General features: G+C 31.3%; 3 protein-coding genes across 4 annotated transcripts; all 3 read left to right on the top strand.

The window, feature by feature from the left end:
- The first annotated feature begins 1,247 nt into the window (after positions 1 to 1,247).
- LOC111297962 (Tetratricopeptide repeat (TPR)-like superfamily protein) lies at positions 1,248 to 4,296 on the top strand. Of its 2 annotated transcripts, none has more exons than XR_002691126.2 (8): positions 1,248 to 1,470; positions 1,565 to 1,684; positions 1,949 to 2,044; positions 2,145 to 2,217; positions 3,223 to 3,284; positions 3,431 to 3,512; positions 3,662 to 3,887; positions 3,980 to 4,296. XR_002691126.2 is itself a non-coding variant. In XM_022892579.2 (8 exons), the coding sequence occupies exons 1-8, from the start codon at positions 1,345 to 1,347 to the stop codon at positions 4,029 to 4,031; spliced, it is 672 nt and encodes a 223-aa protein (XP_022748314.2). In that variant the 5' UTR covers positions 1,251 to 1,344; the 3' UTR covers positions 4,032 to 4,296. The 2 variants fall into 2 exon arrangements, 1 of the variants encoding a protein (XP_022748314.2); XM_022892579.2 differs by having other exon boundaries at positions 1,251 to 1,470; positions 3,827 to 3,887.
- Positions 4,297 to 7,164: 2,868 nt separating this feature from the next.
- Positions 7,165 to 8,502, top strand: LOC111297923 (putative transcriptional regulator RABBIT EARS). The gene has a single exon (XM_022892525.2). The coding sequence runs from the start codon at positions 7,295 to 7,297 to the stop codon at positions 8,156 to 8,158; it is 864 nt and encodes a 287-aa protein (XP_022748260.2). The 5' UTR covers positions 7,165 to 7,294; the 3' UTR covers positions 8,159 to 8,502.
- Positions 8,503 to 13,589: 5,087 nt separating this feature from the next.
- On the top strand, positions 13,590 to 15,342 carry LOC111296344 (protein phosphatase 2C 37-like). The gene is made up of 4 exons (XM_022890605.2): positions 13,590 to 14,135; positions 14,220 to 14,543; positions 14,625 to 14,730; positions 14,829 to 15,342. The coding sequence occupies exons 1-4, from the start codon at positions 13,674 to 13,676 to the stop codon at positions 15,170 to 15,172; spliced, it is 1,236 nt and encodes a 411-aa protein (XP_022746340.2). The 5' UTR covers positions 13,590 to 13,673; the 3' UTR covers positions 15,173 to 15,342.
- Positions 15,343 to 17,187: the final 1,845 nt, after the last annotated feature.

The following is a 17,187-nucleotide window of genomic DNA, read 5'->3' as shown; positions in this document are numbered from 1 at the left end:
CGTTTCTTTTTTGGGTCACCAAAGCATTTTAGGATAATAGCTTCTCCCTAACAACAAAAAAAAAAAGTTGCCCTAGCATAGGTTCTACATGTTTCTATACATGGAATTCTGACAAATTGGATTGAAATCGAAAAAGCATCTTTAATGACATGTGAATGACATCAAATTAAAAGGGCTATATAATTTTAATTACATTTAGTAATTTGTATAAAATATTAATATTTTTATATTTATTTGATATTTTATATAAAAATTATGTGTTAAAATTTATATTAACATAAAAATATAAAATATTTTTTTTAATTAAATTTATATAATTATTATTAAAATTTTAAATCGTATTACTTTCCTATCAAATATTTATTTTATGTGCATATTACATTCATATTATATTATTGTGTGATGTTTTATATCATTAAATCAAATTTCAATCATCACCTTCCACTTTTTTTTCTCTATTGTTGTTGAAAATTTCATGTTAGTTAGATAATTTCTTTAGGCTCATATCATGGTAACATATAACATACCCAAAGAAATTACCCATTGACACGATCAATATTTTTAAATTTATTATAATTTTTTAAAAACAAAAGTTCACTATGATACTTATCATTTTTCATAAATTTACTATTGAAATGAACAATCTTACTAATAGATTTGTACTTAGATCATTTGTATATTCCAAAATTTAACCTTAACTTTAAAAGTAAACCCAATTTAAAAATGCAGAAAAAAAAAAAGGAAAATTTGTAATTAATAGAGGTAATTCCATTAAATTCCAACTTATTTATATGTAAATTGAACAATGATATGCATGTTTATAATTCCCACTCACAACCTATATATTACAATTATATATATTTAACAATAATTATGATAAAGAATCCGATTTAAAATTAATTGATACTTAACTAATGCATAGATAATATTGGGCCTATGCTTTAGGTTTAGAAACAAATCTTAAACTACAATATTTGGACCCAACTATTGGTCTAGCAAAACTCAACGTTGGGCTCAATTTGGACCAATCATGAGTCGAGCAAAACTCATAGTTGAGCTCATTTGATTGGTCAGCCAAACTCAGAGGCCCAAATCGAACTACAACATTTGGACCCAACCATGGGTCCAGCAAAACTCAGAGTTGGGCTTAGCCATAGACAATTTGGACCTATGTATCTGACAAGCTCAGATCAATCCAACAGAAACTTAAAATTGCCGCCTGTCAAATCTCAACTAACCAATCCCTGGTCCTTGAAGGCTGAAGCTGATCAGAAGAAAAAAAAACATAATCATTATCCACATCTGCACATAGCATCGTCAGAACCCAACAAAAACTCCTCAAACATGGCTCTTCTCTGTCATTTTAACAATGTTTCTTTTTCTTCCAAAAGTTTCTCCGTAAAAAAACCACCAAAGTCCCCTCTTCGTTTCATGAAATCTCACTCTTTTTTAAACTGTCATGCTCCCAAGGTACATTTTACAACCCTTTTTCATTGTGATTTCTTTTTATTTTTTGGCTTTTTGGGTTTGTTTTGGTTGATTTAAGGATGTTTGTTTTGTTCAGGTTTTTGAGGAAAAGCTTGAAAAGGTTTCTCTTTCTTTAGGAGAAATGTTTTCTAAGGCTAGCTTGCTTGCTATTGTTTCTGCTTCTATTTTCTTGGTAGATCCTGCACTTGCTTTCAAGGTAAATTTTCAAAATTGCAACTCTGGTAATCCTCTCTTTTACTTGCATGAGAAACAGTATGTTCTTGAAAGAATTGCAAAACCTTTGTCATCAGAATTCAGCACAAGAATTTGATCCACCTGACATTGGTTTGTTTGTTACAATCTTAGCCATTGCTAGCCTAAATATGATGTTCAATCATTCATCTGCTAGCCTAATTCAATGAAAGTTTAATTCAGATTTGTTATCTATGTCTTTTGTTTCGACGATGTGCATTTTTAAAAGGGAGGAGGCCCTTATGGAGCTGAAGTGACAAGGGGACAAGACTTGACTGGTAAAGATTTTAGTGGCAAGACTTTGATCAAACAAGATTTTAAGACGGTAATGCTTATTTCAGCTAATTGATCTGTATGTGTCAACGTGCGCATATTTGAATTTCAAATGCTTTAAGCTCATTGAGTGTGTTTGTCCTCCATTTCAGTCCATACTACGACAAGCCAATTTCAAAGGCGCAAAGTTGCTCGGCGCTAGCTTCTTTGATGCTGATTTGACAGGTTTCCCCAACTATGTTGTGCATTTCCCTCTTTGGAACATATAAGCTAACTTGATTACATCACTTCCGTAAGGCACACAGCTTCAATTAAGAACTTGATATGATTTCTTTGCTGCATCATCAAATTAGTTACTGGTTTAGAAATCTTCTTAATAGGAACTTGCCACGGTGATTGAAGAATTCCCTATATTTCTACTGTTTCAAGGCCTTGAAGCAGTTAGGAACTTTGAAACATGCGACCGTCATATGGTTGGAATATCTGTATTAGATGAGCTAAGGCCATGAGAAGTTGAAAACTTAGTTTATCCGAGCGACCTCCATTTGCCTCACTGCAGAATGCAGACCTCAGCCTTGCAGTCAACTAACGCATGCCTCACTGATTTATGGCCTAGGGTTGTATCAATTTTAATGGAAACTAACAACTGTGGTTCATTCCTAATGCTTAGTAAAGTGAATGTAGTTTGGTTAACTCTGCCTCTATGTTGAATCGGCAATGACATTTTATCATGTGTCACTTCTTACAAGGCTGAGGGTCCTGAGCTACAAAAAATGAAGAGAGTAAAGCATAATCAAAATCTAATTTTGGTATGGGATGTTCTTATAAATCCATTTGAAATATTGAGAAGAATCGGATGTAGGTTCTGCCACATGAAGTTCATGACAATTCTGTCAGCATATGTTTCAGATAAGTGCATGCCTGCAATTCTAGAAGAACATGCAAATCTTTGGTATTTTTTATTATGTATCCCATTGATTTGTACGCATAAATGAAATAAAGTACGGTTTAAAATATGAAAAAAAAACAGTAATAATCACTGTTATTCCTGCTGTCTATATGCTTGTTGACTATCATCCTTGATCCATTACCTTGATAAGATTATTTATATATGAAACTATTCAATATCATTTATATGTCGAACTATTTGTTCAAAACTTTTTCCTGCTCATGTTTTAAGTGGTTATGATTTAACTAACATTGATTTTGTAACATTTTGCAATGATGCAGGGGCTGACCTTTCAGATGCTGATCTTAGAGGTGCAGATTTTTCTTTGGCAAATGTAACAAAGGTAATTTATCCCATCTTAGGTGCATTAGTTTTCCTTGTGGAAAGATCTTTTAAATTCATATTGAGCCACATCTGTTATCAGACAGATAACTTATTGTTCTATCAGATGATCTCATCTTATGAACCTTCGCGTCGATCCTACTGCAGGCAAATTTAAGCAATGCTAACTTGGATGGTGCGCTTGCTACAGGGAACACGTCGTTCAAAGGATCAAATATAACAGGTGCCGGTACGTAAAAACACCATTTTGCTGCAACTTTCATGTCAGTGCAAAGCCCACAGTGCATTGCATACACACATCCTCTAGTTTGATGAACCGTGCTTCATCGGTACTTCAAAACCATTTGAGTAATTTCTTCAATATTAAACGAATTTCAGCAAAATAAGTACTAGTGTGAAAAAGGAATCACACCAACACAGTTCAAACAAGAACTGAAACTCTTCAGGAGAACGTCATCCTCAAAAGCTTCACATTTGAGCGCTCATGCAAATCTTATTATCCCACAATTGGTCAATTTAGCTAAGTTATCTTTGTATGATTAGATTTCACAGATGTGCCTTTGAGGGACGACCAACGCGAATATCTTTGCAAAGTAGCAGATGGGTAAGATGGCAAATACCTCTAAGACATATACTTGTCTTTCAATGCATGTTTGATGTTTCCATTACTACTGAAATGATACCTTGTGGCATCAGGGTGAATCCATCTACCGGAAATGCAACGCGGGACACGTTGCTATGCAACTAGTACTGCATTTCTCAAGTATGAGCTTCTAGTGAAAAATAGAGCATTGGCACTGCGGCTGTTTTGATTTGAGGTGTGTATGTGTGTTGCTGTAACAACTGTGTCATGTAGGATCAATCATATAATTTTTGTCTTGCCTCCCTTGTTGAAGATGCATACACTTGATTTGTACAATAAAGTAAAAAACTCATCATGTTCATCATGCATGACCGGCCATGCATCATCATCAACTCTTAATAATCCTATTAAGAAAACCAGATTTAAAGTCTATTTGGTTACGCGGTGAGAGTCTCTTTCCCTGAAATATCGTTTCAACACGAAACATAAGATGTAGCCATGTCGAAACAGATTTGCAGTCAAGATAAATATGAACCTAACATGGTGTTGATCGATAAGATATTACTAGTTTATTCCTTTGAGAGTTTAACCACCAAGCCAGCTATAAGAAAGAGACTTGCTTGAGAAATCTGTGCTTGATTCTATGAGAATATTTAGTACCTTTTATGTCTTCATAAATTATTACTCTTCAAATTAATATAATAAATCTGTCAGTTTTCATTTCCAGACCAAAATTCCTGAAAAATTCTCACCAAAGGTCTAATTCAAGAATAACCATTGTACATCAATCTGAAAATATATATAGCTCGACCTATGGACAGGTTTAATCATATCATACCTAATTTTATCGCGTACCATACATATCACTCTCTTTCTCCATCAGCTAACATATTTATATTTAATTTTTTTATATACGCCTTCATTATTGATCTATATTTATAATTGTGACTCAAATTTTTTAAGTAATTGATTTATAATCAAGTCATAAAACTTTGATATATGTTTCCTTCTCGTAACAAGTTGAAGAGTGAAGACATTTTAGGTAGAACCTAACAGTACAAGACAATTTGTTTGGAGTTTTTATTATGTAAGAAAAGGGCTAAAGTCTTCAATAGTCAATGATTCAGATTATTAAGTGCTATTTGTTAATTTTGCTCTCTCTTATTGTTTGAGCTTTTGGAATTATGCAAAATCTTGACCTAATAGCTACCACACAAAAAAATAAAATAAAAAAGAAATTGTGGAGATTGGAGTTATTTGAGTCTTGGCTATGTATATGTAAAGGAATCATTTCTTTGCTAGTTCAAAGAAAAGATATGAACAAGGTAAGGACCTTGATGATGAGATTATGTCATCCTCCATAGCTAATTAAGCCTTCATTTTAATTCAAGAAAACCCTATTTCAATTAATTACTTGGCTTACGTAACAATCGAGTTGATAAGTAACCCTTAAACTAGACCTGTTCGTGAATCGGATTATTTGTTAATTTTTGGATTGAATAGAATCTAATCCATTCAAATCGCTATTTAATGAATAAAAAATATTTTTATTTAATTTTAATTTTAAATATATATAATATAAATCAAAAAAATATTTTAATACTTTTGAATAATAATCGATTTTATTCAAATTTAATGAGTTGAACAGAATATTCGATAAAAATTTTCAAAAGCCAATCATCTGACTCATGAAGAGATATTATATAAAAGATGAAACTTTTTGCCATCTCATGTATGTTACGCCTCTCAATTCCAAAATTCAACCAATTACTTAGCAAAATTGCAAAATGATACCCTCTCTTATATTGTGTATCAATGCCATTGGACCACTAATACTTGGTTTTATCAGTTTTGTTTGTAGAATAAAATCAAAGGAAAAAGCATATTATAATAATTATATGATTGTTATGTTTTACTTGCTTCAAAAGAATCAAAACAGAATGATTGGAAACCCTCGAACATTTTTTTATTATAAGTTGAACTCGTTTTATATCAGTCTTTATATATATATATATGTCTTTCTTGTCTTGTCTGAAATAGTTTCTAATCGGATTGGTACATATGGTGATCTTCAGGAATTAATTTAAATTTGAGGTTTCAAGTTGGAGTTTTGGAATATTGTAAATAAGGCAGATGAAAGAAAAGAATATGAGAAAAGAGTTAATTTTAGTAAAACAAAAATTTTTTTTTTTTAAATAAGATTCTAGACGGAGTTTAAAAATATTACTCGTGTCGAATTTCGAGTTAAAGGTAAGGTTTTGAAATCATGAAAGAAAGAAAGCAATTAAGAATAAAGATAAAAATTATTTTTTGAATTTGTGCTTCGATGCTTAAATCAAAAATTAACTAAAAGAGGTAGAAACAACTAAAAGAGGTTAGAAAGAGAAGCAAGTTGGAAACCAAAGAAAAAGTTAGATTAAATTAGATAGAACTTGGATAGCTTTATTTATAAGTAAAAGGTAAGGGTGTATGGGTAAAGATAGTGATGTAATCGAGTTGACATGACATTATATGTGTCAGATCAACTTAACATATCAGATCAATCTAAAAATTAAAAATATTCTCAGTTACTTATTGATATTTTTTAATGAGAAAAAAAAAATCAATTTATTCTCTAAACCCAAAAAAATGCCCCTAATAGATATGAGAAAAAATTGCATTTGTCAACATTTGAATATTAAATTTATTGAATATCATCTTTTAAAAATTATCGTATAAACAATTAAATTTCGGATTCAAAATCTTGACCATGCTAAAAGGAAAAAAAAAAAAAAAAAAAAAGGAAAGAGTTACTTTCAGTTTGTTTAAACCAATCAAACAGAGCTTAATGTATTAATGACCGTTAGCTCTTTCACACATGTGGATCAACGTTTGACAGTTACTCCAAAATGGGACCCTTTGAAGACATTGCCAAAATAATACCATGTAAACAATGACTGCGTATCAAATCAGCTAAAAAGCAAGCAAGTAGCTTCACTGGATGTGCCAAAGCATAGCAGAACAAAATAAACCCCCCAAAAGCTAGCAACAAGACCTTTTCAGCTCAGCCTTTTTCTGCTTTCTCTCTAGATTCTCAACTAGTTTTCATGTATTCAATGGTTTTATATACATATATATGTGTATATATATATATATATATATATATATATATTATAAGAGGCAGCATTTTGAGAATAAGGGAAGAAGTTGTTAATGTTAGGATTCGAACTTCAGACTTTCGGATGCCGAACTAAACTCTGGGTTGATTTTAACAGGATTTTGACCTGCTAGATGCTGCCATGCACCCTTATTTCTATATTAACCTCTTGCCCAACTGATCTTATTTCCCATTGAAATTGCTTATGTCAAATCTCTTGCTTGTTTCAGCATCATCATTTCTTAGCCTTTAAGTCAATCTATTCCCTGTCAAAAAAGAAGAAAGAAAACCCATGGAACAGGCTCAGTATTGGATGTGGATGAGGAGGAGACATGAGCTTTTGAAGTCCCATTTTCAAGAGTCAATGAACTCTTTAAGTGATTCCTGGGAAGAAAAAGCTTTTGCAGAAGATGCAGCAGGATCTTTCGGGGGATTTAGATGGCCTCCTAGATCATATTCTTGTAGTTTTTGCAGGAGAGAATTCAGGTCAGCTCAAGCTCTAGGTGGTCACATGAATGTTCATAGAAGAGATAGAGCTAGGCTTCAACAATCTCTTAGTCCCAACAATGAAGTTGTTCCCCTTCAAAATCACAACCACAATCCTGAACCTAAATTCCCATATGATCAGGCTTGCAGTTTTGATCATTCCACTGATGATCTTGACCATAATTCTACAAGCCCTAGTATTGTTGCCTCAACTTTTTCAGCTTCTAGGGTGTTAGCTTTATCTACTCAAGAAACTTTTAGTACTTCTTCCATTGTTCAAGAACAGCATAAAGGGCAGTTATTTGGGTCAGATTCTACTGCAAAAAGAACTCTCATCAATATTGTTTCATCAGATTCAAAACCTGAAGCACAAAACAGCATCAATCTGGTGGGGGAAGATTCTATGTGCCTAGGTTCTGATGATCATGTTGAAACCAATTTGTCTGTTGGGTTGAATTCTGTCTTTTTCCAAAACCGACCAACGGTGACCTGTGGCGAGGAGGCAATCAATTACAAACGACCAAAGGTTGCTGTTTCAACACTGCCATTCTTAGTTTCAAAAGAGAAATACTCTCCTCTTCAATGGCAGGTTCTTGGACTTACGCCTGCAACCTCCATGGAGGACTTGGATCTTGAGCTCAGGCTTGGGGTTCTACCAAAGGTGAAGTAATGGATGGATCAAAGTATTGCAAGAGAATGATCTCAACTGAAGATATTGATTGCTCTTAGAGAACTCACTTCTTTGATATTCACTGGAAAACAGGCCAAGGCATATAATTGAGCAGATAACGAAAAGCTTATTTTCCAATCATGTTTCTTATATTCTGATATATAGTAGCATCTTATAGTTTTTCAGCCTTTTTTTTATCTGTTTATAGTATTCCAACTATCTTTCATCCATGATGATAATGATTTGGAAATGATAAATGGTACTTGAAAATCTTCATGATCATAGAGAAAATCTTCCGGTGTCCTTTCAGAATTATTAAGCCAGAATATATCAATGTTCTACAATAAAAATCTCCATATCTAACGTTATCCATTACTTGTTTCATTCAAGTTCATCATAGTTTATTATATTAGCTTTTCAATATTTTCACGGGATTAGTGATGATAAAAGCAATTAGAACAGCGCTTAGATTTATCAGATGCAATGACAATTGTCCTTTGGATCAGATGATCCTGCCTCAGCGTACATGCTGCAGGGAGTGAAAGGCAGTCTTTTACACTCTGAACAAACTGTTGTTAAACTGTAAGTTCATACTAGAATTATATACAATAAATAGAGAAAAAAAAAAAGAGAGGGAGACGGTTTGGATTGATGAATTCGACTGTGGGAGTTTTAAAGGTGTGAAACAACTGACAGTAAGTCACTTTTACTGCTATCGGGGGACTTATCACAACAGGAATTCTCTTTTTTACCTGGTATTATGTGCATCAAACCCAAGATTTATTACACTTTTTCAACAGTTTATTTTAAAGAAAAATTTAAGATAAATTGTTTGATCTTTAAATAAATAATATATCATATTTAAGAACTTAAAATAAATAATTTAAAATTTTATAATTCAAAATAATTTCAATAAATAATCATCTATAATTAAATTTGAACTCAAAATCATTACATCAAAGAAGACGATACTTACCAATTGAACGAACCTCACTATTTTATAAGTTTCTCATCCCCTGATAATCTCCAAAAGGTCCAAAATCGTACACCTAACACAAAGGAATCAAGTTGATAAATTATACGCATCAAACTATATGCTATAATTTCACTTCATTGGCACTCTTTTCTCGTCCTTTTCTTGTTTATTATAGCTGGCTATTACTCTCTCAACTGATCTCAACAACCAAACCTAGCAGCCTACAAAAAACTCAGCCAAAAAACAAAATCAAAACCCCCCCTTTTGAAACCGATGGATCCTCCAGAATACACGGCGAGGTCTCTGAGTGTTTTGTAGTTGTTTTTTCAACGTTTAACATTACAAGAAAAATTGATGATCCATCACTGTTGACTTAATAATGGAGTTTTGCAGAGAAAGGGATTAAAAAATTTTGATTCGTTGCTATGTATACAGGGAATTCATGTTACCCCCAAAAGGAGGGTTTTCCTGCGTGCTTTTGGAGGTGTGGGGTTCAATGTTTTTTACAAAGGTTTTTAAAGATAGACAGAGGAAAATAAGACAGAAGGAAAGTGAGGTTTGGGGTTGCTTTAGGTTTCCATAAATGGCCTGGTTTTGTATAAGAAAGATGTTAAAAATGGCTGCCTGGCAATGGCAATGGCAGAGATGCACGTGGGAGTGGTAGGGGTGAGAAAAAAAAAAAAAAGAAGGAAAAATCGAAAATAGATTTCAAATCGGAATGTTTAGTTTGGTTCCGATTGCGATGGTATTAAATATATATATATATATATATATATATATATTAAGATCGGCTATAAAAAATTTTAAAAAATTAAATATATTTTTTTATTAATTTTTTATATTTTTTAAATTTTTATAAAATAAAAATAATTATTTTATATAAATATATTAATAATTTATTAAAATAATATATCAATATAAAAAATTAAATTTTAAAAATTAATATATCAAATTGAATCATAGAATTTAATTTTAATAAAATTGATTTTAAAATATTAATTTAAATTTTGATCAAATTTTAAAATTATATAATATTATATATTATTTATAAAATTAAATCGAATCTAATACAATCCAAATTTTTTAGCTAGTGGAGAGGGATAATCTGCCTGTTTCTATGTTGCTTTCAAAAGATTCATTTATGAGATTTTTTCAGAGGTAATGAGGATATATTCTGAGCAAATGTGAAGGCGTTTCTTCTTTTAGTCATGCCTTGAGAAACTATAACACGGGACAACACTTCTATTCCAGCTTGAGGTTGCTTAAAGATTCAAAGGAATCACACGTTGTGAAAGGATTTTCTTTTGGTAGCCTATTAACAAAAGTTGGTGAATGGTGATAGGCAGCTAGAGAATCAAAAAATGAATACTTGATGAACTTTTTTACAGACTCTCGTGCTCAAACGTTCAATAATTGTTTCATTTTGTTTTGTCTGAAAAAAAAATTCCTTTGAAATTAACGTTAACGAAAAATCACATATAAGATTTGAATTTAAAATCACTTACGACAATTTAATCAAACCCACTCTCGTTGGGGATAGCACCCTACTAAGAAATAGAAAACAATTTACGTAAAATTTTTTATTAAAAATGATGTAATAAAAAATTTATATCGATAAATTAGTAAAATTCAACGAAAAGATTAATAATATATAAAAAAATTTATCGAAAATATTATTTATAATTAAATTTAATTAATATTTATTTAACGATAAAAATTTTATTAAAATTTTTATAAAAAATGTCTACCTAAAAAACATATAAAAATTTATTAAATGTTTTTCAAAATTTTCACACTTAATTTATAAAATAAAAAATTTTAATCTATCAATTTTTATTGTGGTTTTAATTTTTATTTAATCAATTTTAATAAAAATTTCATCGAACTTTACTTGACAAATTTCATGCAAGTCTTTCTTTAAGAAATGAGCTTCCCACTTTCCCTCTATCTGATAAAAAGCTGCAAGACAAGATGACTAAATATATTACTCAAATATTTATGAATTTAAAATTTAATTTAATTGATTTATACAGTAAAAAAATGGGCTTCGCCCTGTCTGAACCTAATCTAGTAATTTTATTCTCTAAAAATTTTAAAGATGTATTTTCTTACATCAATTTAATTGAGTGGGAAACAGAAGTAGTGATTTTAACAACTAAATTGATTCTTGTGAACAAAAGTATTACTTTTGGGCCTGATGAGAATTCATAAATCTATGCCAAGACAAGGGGCTCCAGTAGTCGAGTAAACCCCAATCTGAAGTCTGGCTTAGCTCAACTTCCAAGTGAGCTAGACGAAGCCCATGATGCAAACCATGTTCCTAAAATCAGCCGAAGTCCAATGTTAAACTAAAAGAACCCCAAGAGGTCAAGCCCATTCTTTTCCCACACAAGTGCATGGCTAGAGTCAATTGTCTAGATTATAAGGGTAAATGATTAAGCAATACTCACAAATTATTTCAATTTGACTAAAAAAATTTTTAAATTTTATTTTATTATTATCGAGTTAAATTTAAAATTAAATAATTTAATTTAAATATCATAATATTTAATTTGAATAATTCTTGAATTTAATTAAATTTTTATATTTTAATATATCTTAATTATTTTAATAAAAAAATTATTGTTTACCCTTATGTATATTTATTAATTTAAGTTTGAATTCGAATTCAAATATAAATAATTTAATTTAAAAATAAATATATTAATCAAATTTATTTTTATTTAATATAAATAAATTCAAATAATTTAATTTTTTTTAAATCTAATTTAAATTTAAAATTTAAAATTTAATTAAATTTGATTCAAATTTTAAAAGCACCAATTTTTTATTATATCAATTGAACTTGATTATACTCTAAAATTTTTGAATATTTTATTTATAAAATTTAAATTTAATTTTTATTATCAATTATTTTTTATGAGTTATTTCTAAATATATTTAAATCCCTGCGAACCTGATCATGGACCGTAGAAACTTATTCTTATTTAATTTTCTTTTTGAAAAATAAAATTGTTTTATTCAAAAAAGGCTAAGGGAAGAAGTGGAAAATTAGGTACGTGTTCAAATTGCAAAAAAGGATGGCAGATTATAAAAATTTTCCAACGCCGAAGGGAGTGCCCGAACGTGCTATAGCGCGAGCAACGAGGGGCCGCCTGTGGTGGCGCACTTCGGATCCACGTCAGCAAGGACACGTGTCAAATTTAATTTAGCGAAGCGCCGAAGCCTCAGATATTTTGCAGAGGCGTCAATCGACCTTCACATGTGGTCCCTCACGTGTCCAAATTTCTATAGTCATTGCACAACTGTGGGACAAGCTAGCAGAATTTAATAAAAGACAACCTGTTTTAGATTAATTATTCTCTTTTTCGCAACCTCTGGAGCGTAATATCACGCTCCTTCCATTGCTAAATATTAGATTTACTATTGAATTTTATAAAAATAAAATAAAATAAAATATTAATTAATGCAATGATAAATTTACTTCAATTTTGTTATCTTTTGTTAAAAATAAATAAAATTATAATTATAATAATAAATTTAATATTAATTCAGAGTATATTATCAAATTTCACCTTAATCCAAATTTTTTTACATTTATATATTTACTTTTTCATTCTAAAACAATAGCATATTGAGCCATTTTTGTTAAAAAAAAAATTATATTGAACCTTTACTTATTTTTTGTATAAATTTTAAAATAAATTAATAAGACACACAAAACAATTTTTTTTAATTTGAGTTTTTAATACAAAATCTAAAATCAACATGTAATAATATAAGACAAAAAATTAATTACAAAAAGATTTTCATATGTCTTGAGGTCTTGTAATGATAATATAATTCCAAAATGTCAAAGAAAGAAAATGAACTATTTATAGAGTACTTAATCCACACAGCTAAGTAAAAAAAATTCATAATTAATATTGAGAAATTTTACTTGATTCCTAATTAAAAACTAATAAGCAAACTAAATAATTATTGTTTGGAAAAAAAAAGCTTAATAGTGATTACCGTCACTCTCCACAAAAGCGCGTGGAGAGAAGAATCATCACAGAATCTCGTATTCCACGATCTCGCCACGTGGTGATATCTTCGTAACAGTTTCTTTTTAAAAAAATTAATTGAAAAAGTGATGAACGACATAGCAGGGTCGTCTCCCTTCCGTCAGGACCACATGCGTGTCAGGACAGGAAGGTCTTTTCGACAAGTCGTGGCTTCTCATCATTGGCCCACGTGTCCCAAGCATTTCATAATTTACAGGTGTCACTTCTTCAACAATCTGATCAAGTGGACGGTGCCTGATTAACTTCTTTTATTCAGTAAATCAACGTCAGACCAACTGTGCATGTCGGGTCCCCTTGCCCGATGGTGACGGGCAGTCTGCCCTTGTAATGGTGTGGCCCCCAGGTGAATATAGGGTTCTCAGTATTAAAACTTCTTAGCCAGCCATTTTGATGGGTCCTTTGCATTCGATCTGAAAAGAGAAAAAGAAAAAATATCTCTTGATTTTTCAAAAGCTTGTTCTTCAGTAATCAAATGGCTGGCATTTGCTGTGGAGTTGTCGGAGAAAGTGAAGTGGTGGCTCCGGTTGAACCAACCTCAAGAGCTTCTCGCCGCCGGAGAACGGAGCTTCGTCCGTTTAAGTTAGTAGCCGACGCTGCGGTTCCACCGCCCTTGGAAACCGGCCGAAAACGGCAGAAGCTCGATCTCGATCTATTCCTCCCGGCTTCTTCTCGAGACTCTGATAACGCTGTTCAAAACTCGGATACTGACAAGCTTAAGAAAGATCACGAATCTAATGAGGGTGTAAATTCTAATGGAACAGTGAAATTAGAGACCTATAATTCGATAGAAGAAGAAAATGAATCGCCGAAGTTCGGTGTGACTTCCGTTTGTGGGAGGAGACGAGATATGGAAGACGCCGTTTCGATTCACCCGACGTTTTGTTCATCGGATATTCACTTTTTCGGCGTCTTCGACGGCCATGGCTGCTCTCATGTACTAAAAAAGCTTGCAAATATTTGAGTAATTTAAATTTATTAACAAATTAATTCAGTTTTAACTGATTTTTCGTTTTTTTAGGTTGCGATGAAGTGTAGAGATCGCTTTCACGAGATAGTAAAAGAAGAAATCGAAGCGTGCGGCGGAGGAAAGGCGGTGGAATGGAAGCGAACGATGGAGAGAAGCTTCAAGAGGATGGATAAGGAAGTTCAAGAATGGACAGTGGACGCCAAGGAGAGTTCGAGTTGCCGATGCGAACTTCAAACTCCACAGTGCAACGCTGTTGGATCCACCGCAGTGGTTGCTGTTGTCACGCCGGATAAGATCATCGTCGCCAACTGCGGCGATTCCCGCGCTGTTTTATGTCGAAATGGCGTCGCTTTCCCCCTCTCTGACGATCACAAGGTCAGAGGTTTCACCTTTGATATTTTAATTCAGTTTCACGTAAATAAAAAATAAATAAATATATTTATTTATTTATTTCAGCCGGACCGGCCCGATGAATTGCTCCGAATCAAAGAAGCCGGTGGCCGAGTAATCTACTGGGATGGCCCTCGAGTTCTTGGCGTTTTAGCCATGTCTAGAGCAATTGGTAACTTAAAAATTCAAATTTCCCATTTTATCCCTAACCATTTTTTATTTTTTAAAATTGTTATCTAATTTTTTCTTTTTCTTTTTTTTTATTATTAGGCGATAATTATTTAAAACCCTTTGTTATACCGGAGCCAGAGGTGACAATAACGGATAGAAAAGGGGGAGACGAGCATTTGATATTGGCGAGCGACGGATTGTGGGATGTGGTGACAAATGATACAGCATGTGGGGTGGCGCGTATGTGCTTACGCGCTCAAAGGCCGCCATCGCCACCTGGGTCACTGGGTAGTGACGCAGCGGTAAAAGGTGGCGCAGCCGAGAGTTCGGATAAGGCGTGTTTGGATGCTTCCATTTTGTTAACCAAGTTGGCCTTGGCTAGGCATAGCACGGATAATGTTAGCGTTGTTGTTGTTGGTTTGAAGAAAAATCAGCTGCAATAATTAAATTAAAAATAGAATTACAGACATTAATGTTTAATTGGAAAAAAATATTAAATGAAAGAAAATAGCTTCTTTTTTTTTTCCTGAAATTGTAAGATGTAGAGTTTCAGTTTCAATCTTGATGAAGAATTCAAGGAAAAGAAAAGAAAACTTGGGTTTTATTATTTTAATTTCTATCTTTTTTTTTTTTTTTTTTTCTTGAATGTTTAAACTTTGTAAATAAATGGTAAAAATTAAAATAAATTAGTTCATAATTTTTTAGTTCAGGAATGGGTTGTTTGAGGACATCAGATCATTATTTTTTCAGAATCAATGAAATTCACACAATGACACAAAAATGATTAGAACAAAGGGGTTAAACTACACATTTGGAACGATGGGAGAAAGAGATGCTTGGCCTTGAACACAACAGGCAACATTAAATAACGACAGTGAAAACAGTACACTAAAATCAAAACTGACCAAAAGATTTGTAAGAACAAGAGGAAGGAAAAAAAATATACCTTATTGGATTAAATTGAGCCAACGTTGGTGTTTCTTGGGCAATACATTTATGTCATAAGCATTCGAATAAAGTAAATAAGATGCTTCAATCTTACATCATATAAGAAAAAAAAAATCATTGAATATATAAGTGTTGATATTGTATACTTCAATAAATAAGGTCAGAGTTAATCCTTGATTCATCTAACTCTATGCTAAGTTCTTAATGAGGATAGACAAGGTGGATTAGTTTGATCATGCCAAAGTCTTTCAAAGAGGAGTAAACAAGATCAAAACTATGACGAGAGCATCACAAAATTAAATGAAAAATAATGTTAAGTGATATTTACACTTTAATTATCATATCACATCATTAACATTTACGTATGCTTACGTTTACGTATAATTTAAATAAAAATAAATAAGATCATTCACACTTACACATACATTACATCATCAACACTTACGCATAATTTAAGTAAAAAAAATATGCAAGGTCACTTATGCATAATTTATATAAGAGAAGTAAATAGGGTTATAGTCCTTGTATAAGAGAAGTAAATAGAATGACAGTTGTGACAAAGGCCATCATGGGACTAAACATCACATCATCAGCATTTACACATAATTTACATAAAGGGAGTAGGCAAGCTTACCCATAATTTACACAAAGGAAATAAGTAGGGTGGTAATCATAAAATTGGATTTCATGAGAAGCATTCAGAATATGTAAATAGGATATTTTAATCTTACATTGGATAGGAAAAGAAAGATCGTCAAACATATAAATATTAGCACTGCATATTCTAATAAGTAAAATTTATGAAAAGATGATAAAAGGATGTAGGTAAAGTGTTTCAATCTCATATTGAATACAAAAAAAAAGGTTATTGAACATATTAACGTTGATATTACATATCCTAATAAATCAATTTAACTACAATAATAATCTAAATTAATTTTATATGAAAAGAATAATAATCACGTGATATTTAAACCTTAGCTATCACATCATATCATTAACATTTACATGTAATTTACATTTATAAATTTAAATACAAACAATCTTTTAACAAACAAACGAAAAAAATAATGATCATGTTATATTTAAATCTTACATCAAATCATTAACACTTACATATAATTTACATATATAAATTTAAAGATAGATAATCTTTTAATAATTACATGAAAAATATAATGATCAAATGACATTTAAACTTTAACTATCATATCAAACTATTAACACTTATGTATAATTTATATATATAAATATAAAGACAGATAATATTTTAACAATTATAAAATTTAATTCAAATAAAATATAATATTAGAATGAAAGTTTAATGGATCAAATGACCTAATTTAGCACCTTTCATTGTTAGGGCATATATCAATGATTTGATACACACATGAGCTATTCGATGTTTTTTCTTTTGAAAAAAAAAAGCACATAGAAAATTTGAAAAACAAACAAACATCCAAGTTCAAACCAAATCCAACAATGACCAATTTGTTTTTGGAGAAAAACA

Source organism: Durio zibethinus, chromosome 12, assembly GCF_047325235.1.
Source record: "Durio zibethinus cultivar Kanyao isolate XHJ-2024 chromosome 12, ASM4732523v1, whole genome shotgun sequence".
NCBI classification, from domain to species: Eukaryota; Viridiplantae; Streptophyta; class Magnoliopsida; order Malvales; family Malvaceae; genus Durio; species Durio zibethinus.
Note: the sequence above shows the minus strand (reverse complement) of the source record. Positions and strands in the feature narration are given on the sequence as shown.

Bases quoted from the DNA above. Each gene is read 5' to 3' on its own strand.
- LOC111297962 (XM_022892579.2), top strand. From the start codon at position 1,345: ATGGCTCTTCTCTGTCATTTTAACAATGTTTCTTTTTCTTCCAAAAGT. The intron at 1,685-1,948 runs GTAAATTTTCAA...CATTTTTAAAAG, and splicing joins ATCCTGCACTTGCTTTCAAG to GGAGGAGGCCCTTATGGAGC. The intron at 3,888-3,979 runs GTAAGATGGCAA...TTGTGGCATCAG, and splicing joins CTTTGCAAAGTAGCAGATGG to GGTGAATCCATCTACCGGAA.
- LOC111297923 (XM_022892525.2), top strand. From the start codon at position 7,295: ATGGAACAGGCTCAGTATTGGATGTGGATGAGGAGGAGACATGAGCTT.
- LOC111296344 (XM_022890605.2), top strand. From the start codon at position 13,674: ATGGCTGGCATTTGCTGTGGAGTTGTCGGAGAAAGTGAAGTGGTGGCT. The intron at 14,136-14,219 runs GTACTAAAAAAG...TCGTTTTTTTAG, and splicing joins ACGGCCATGGCTGCTCTCAT to GTTGCGATGAAGTGTAGAGA. The intron at 14,731-14,828 runs GTAACTTAAAAA...TTTTATTATTAG, and splicing joins AGCCATGTCTAGAGCAATTG to GCGATAATTATTTAAAACCC.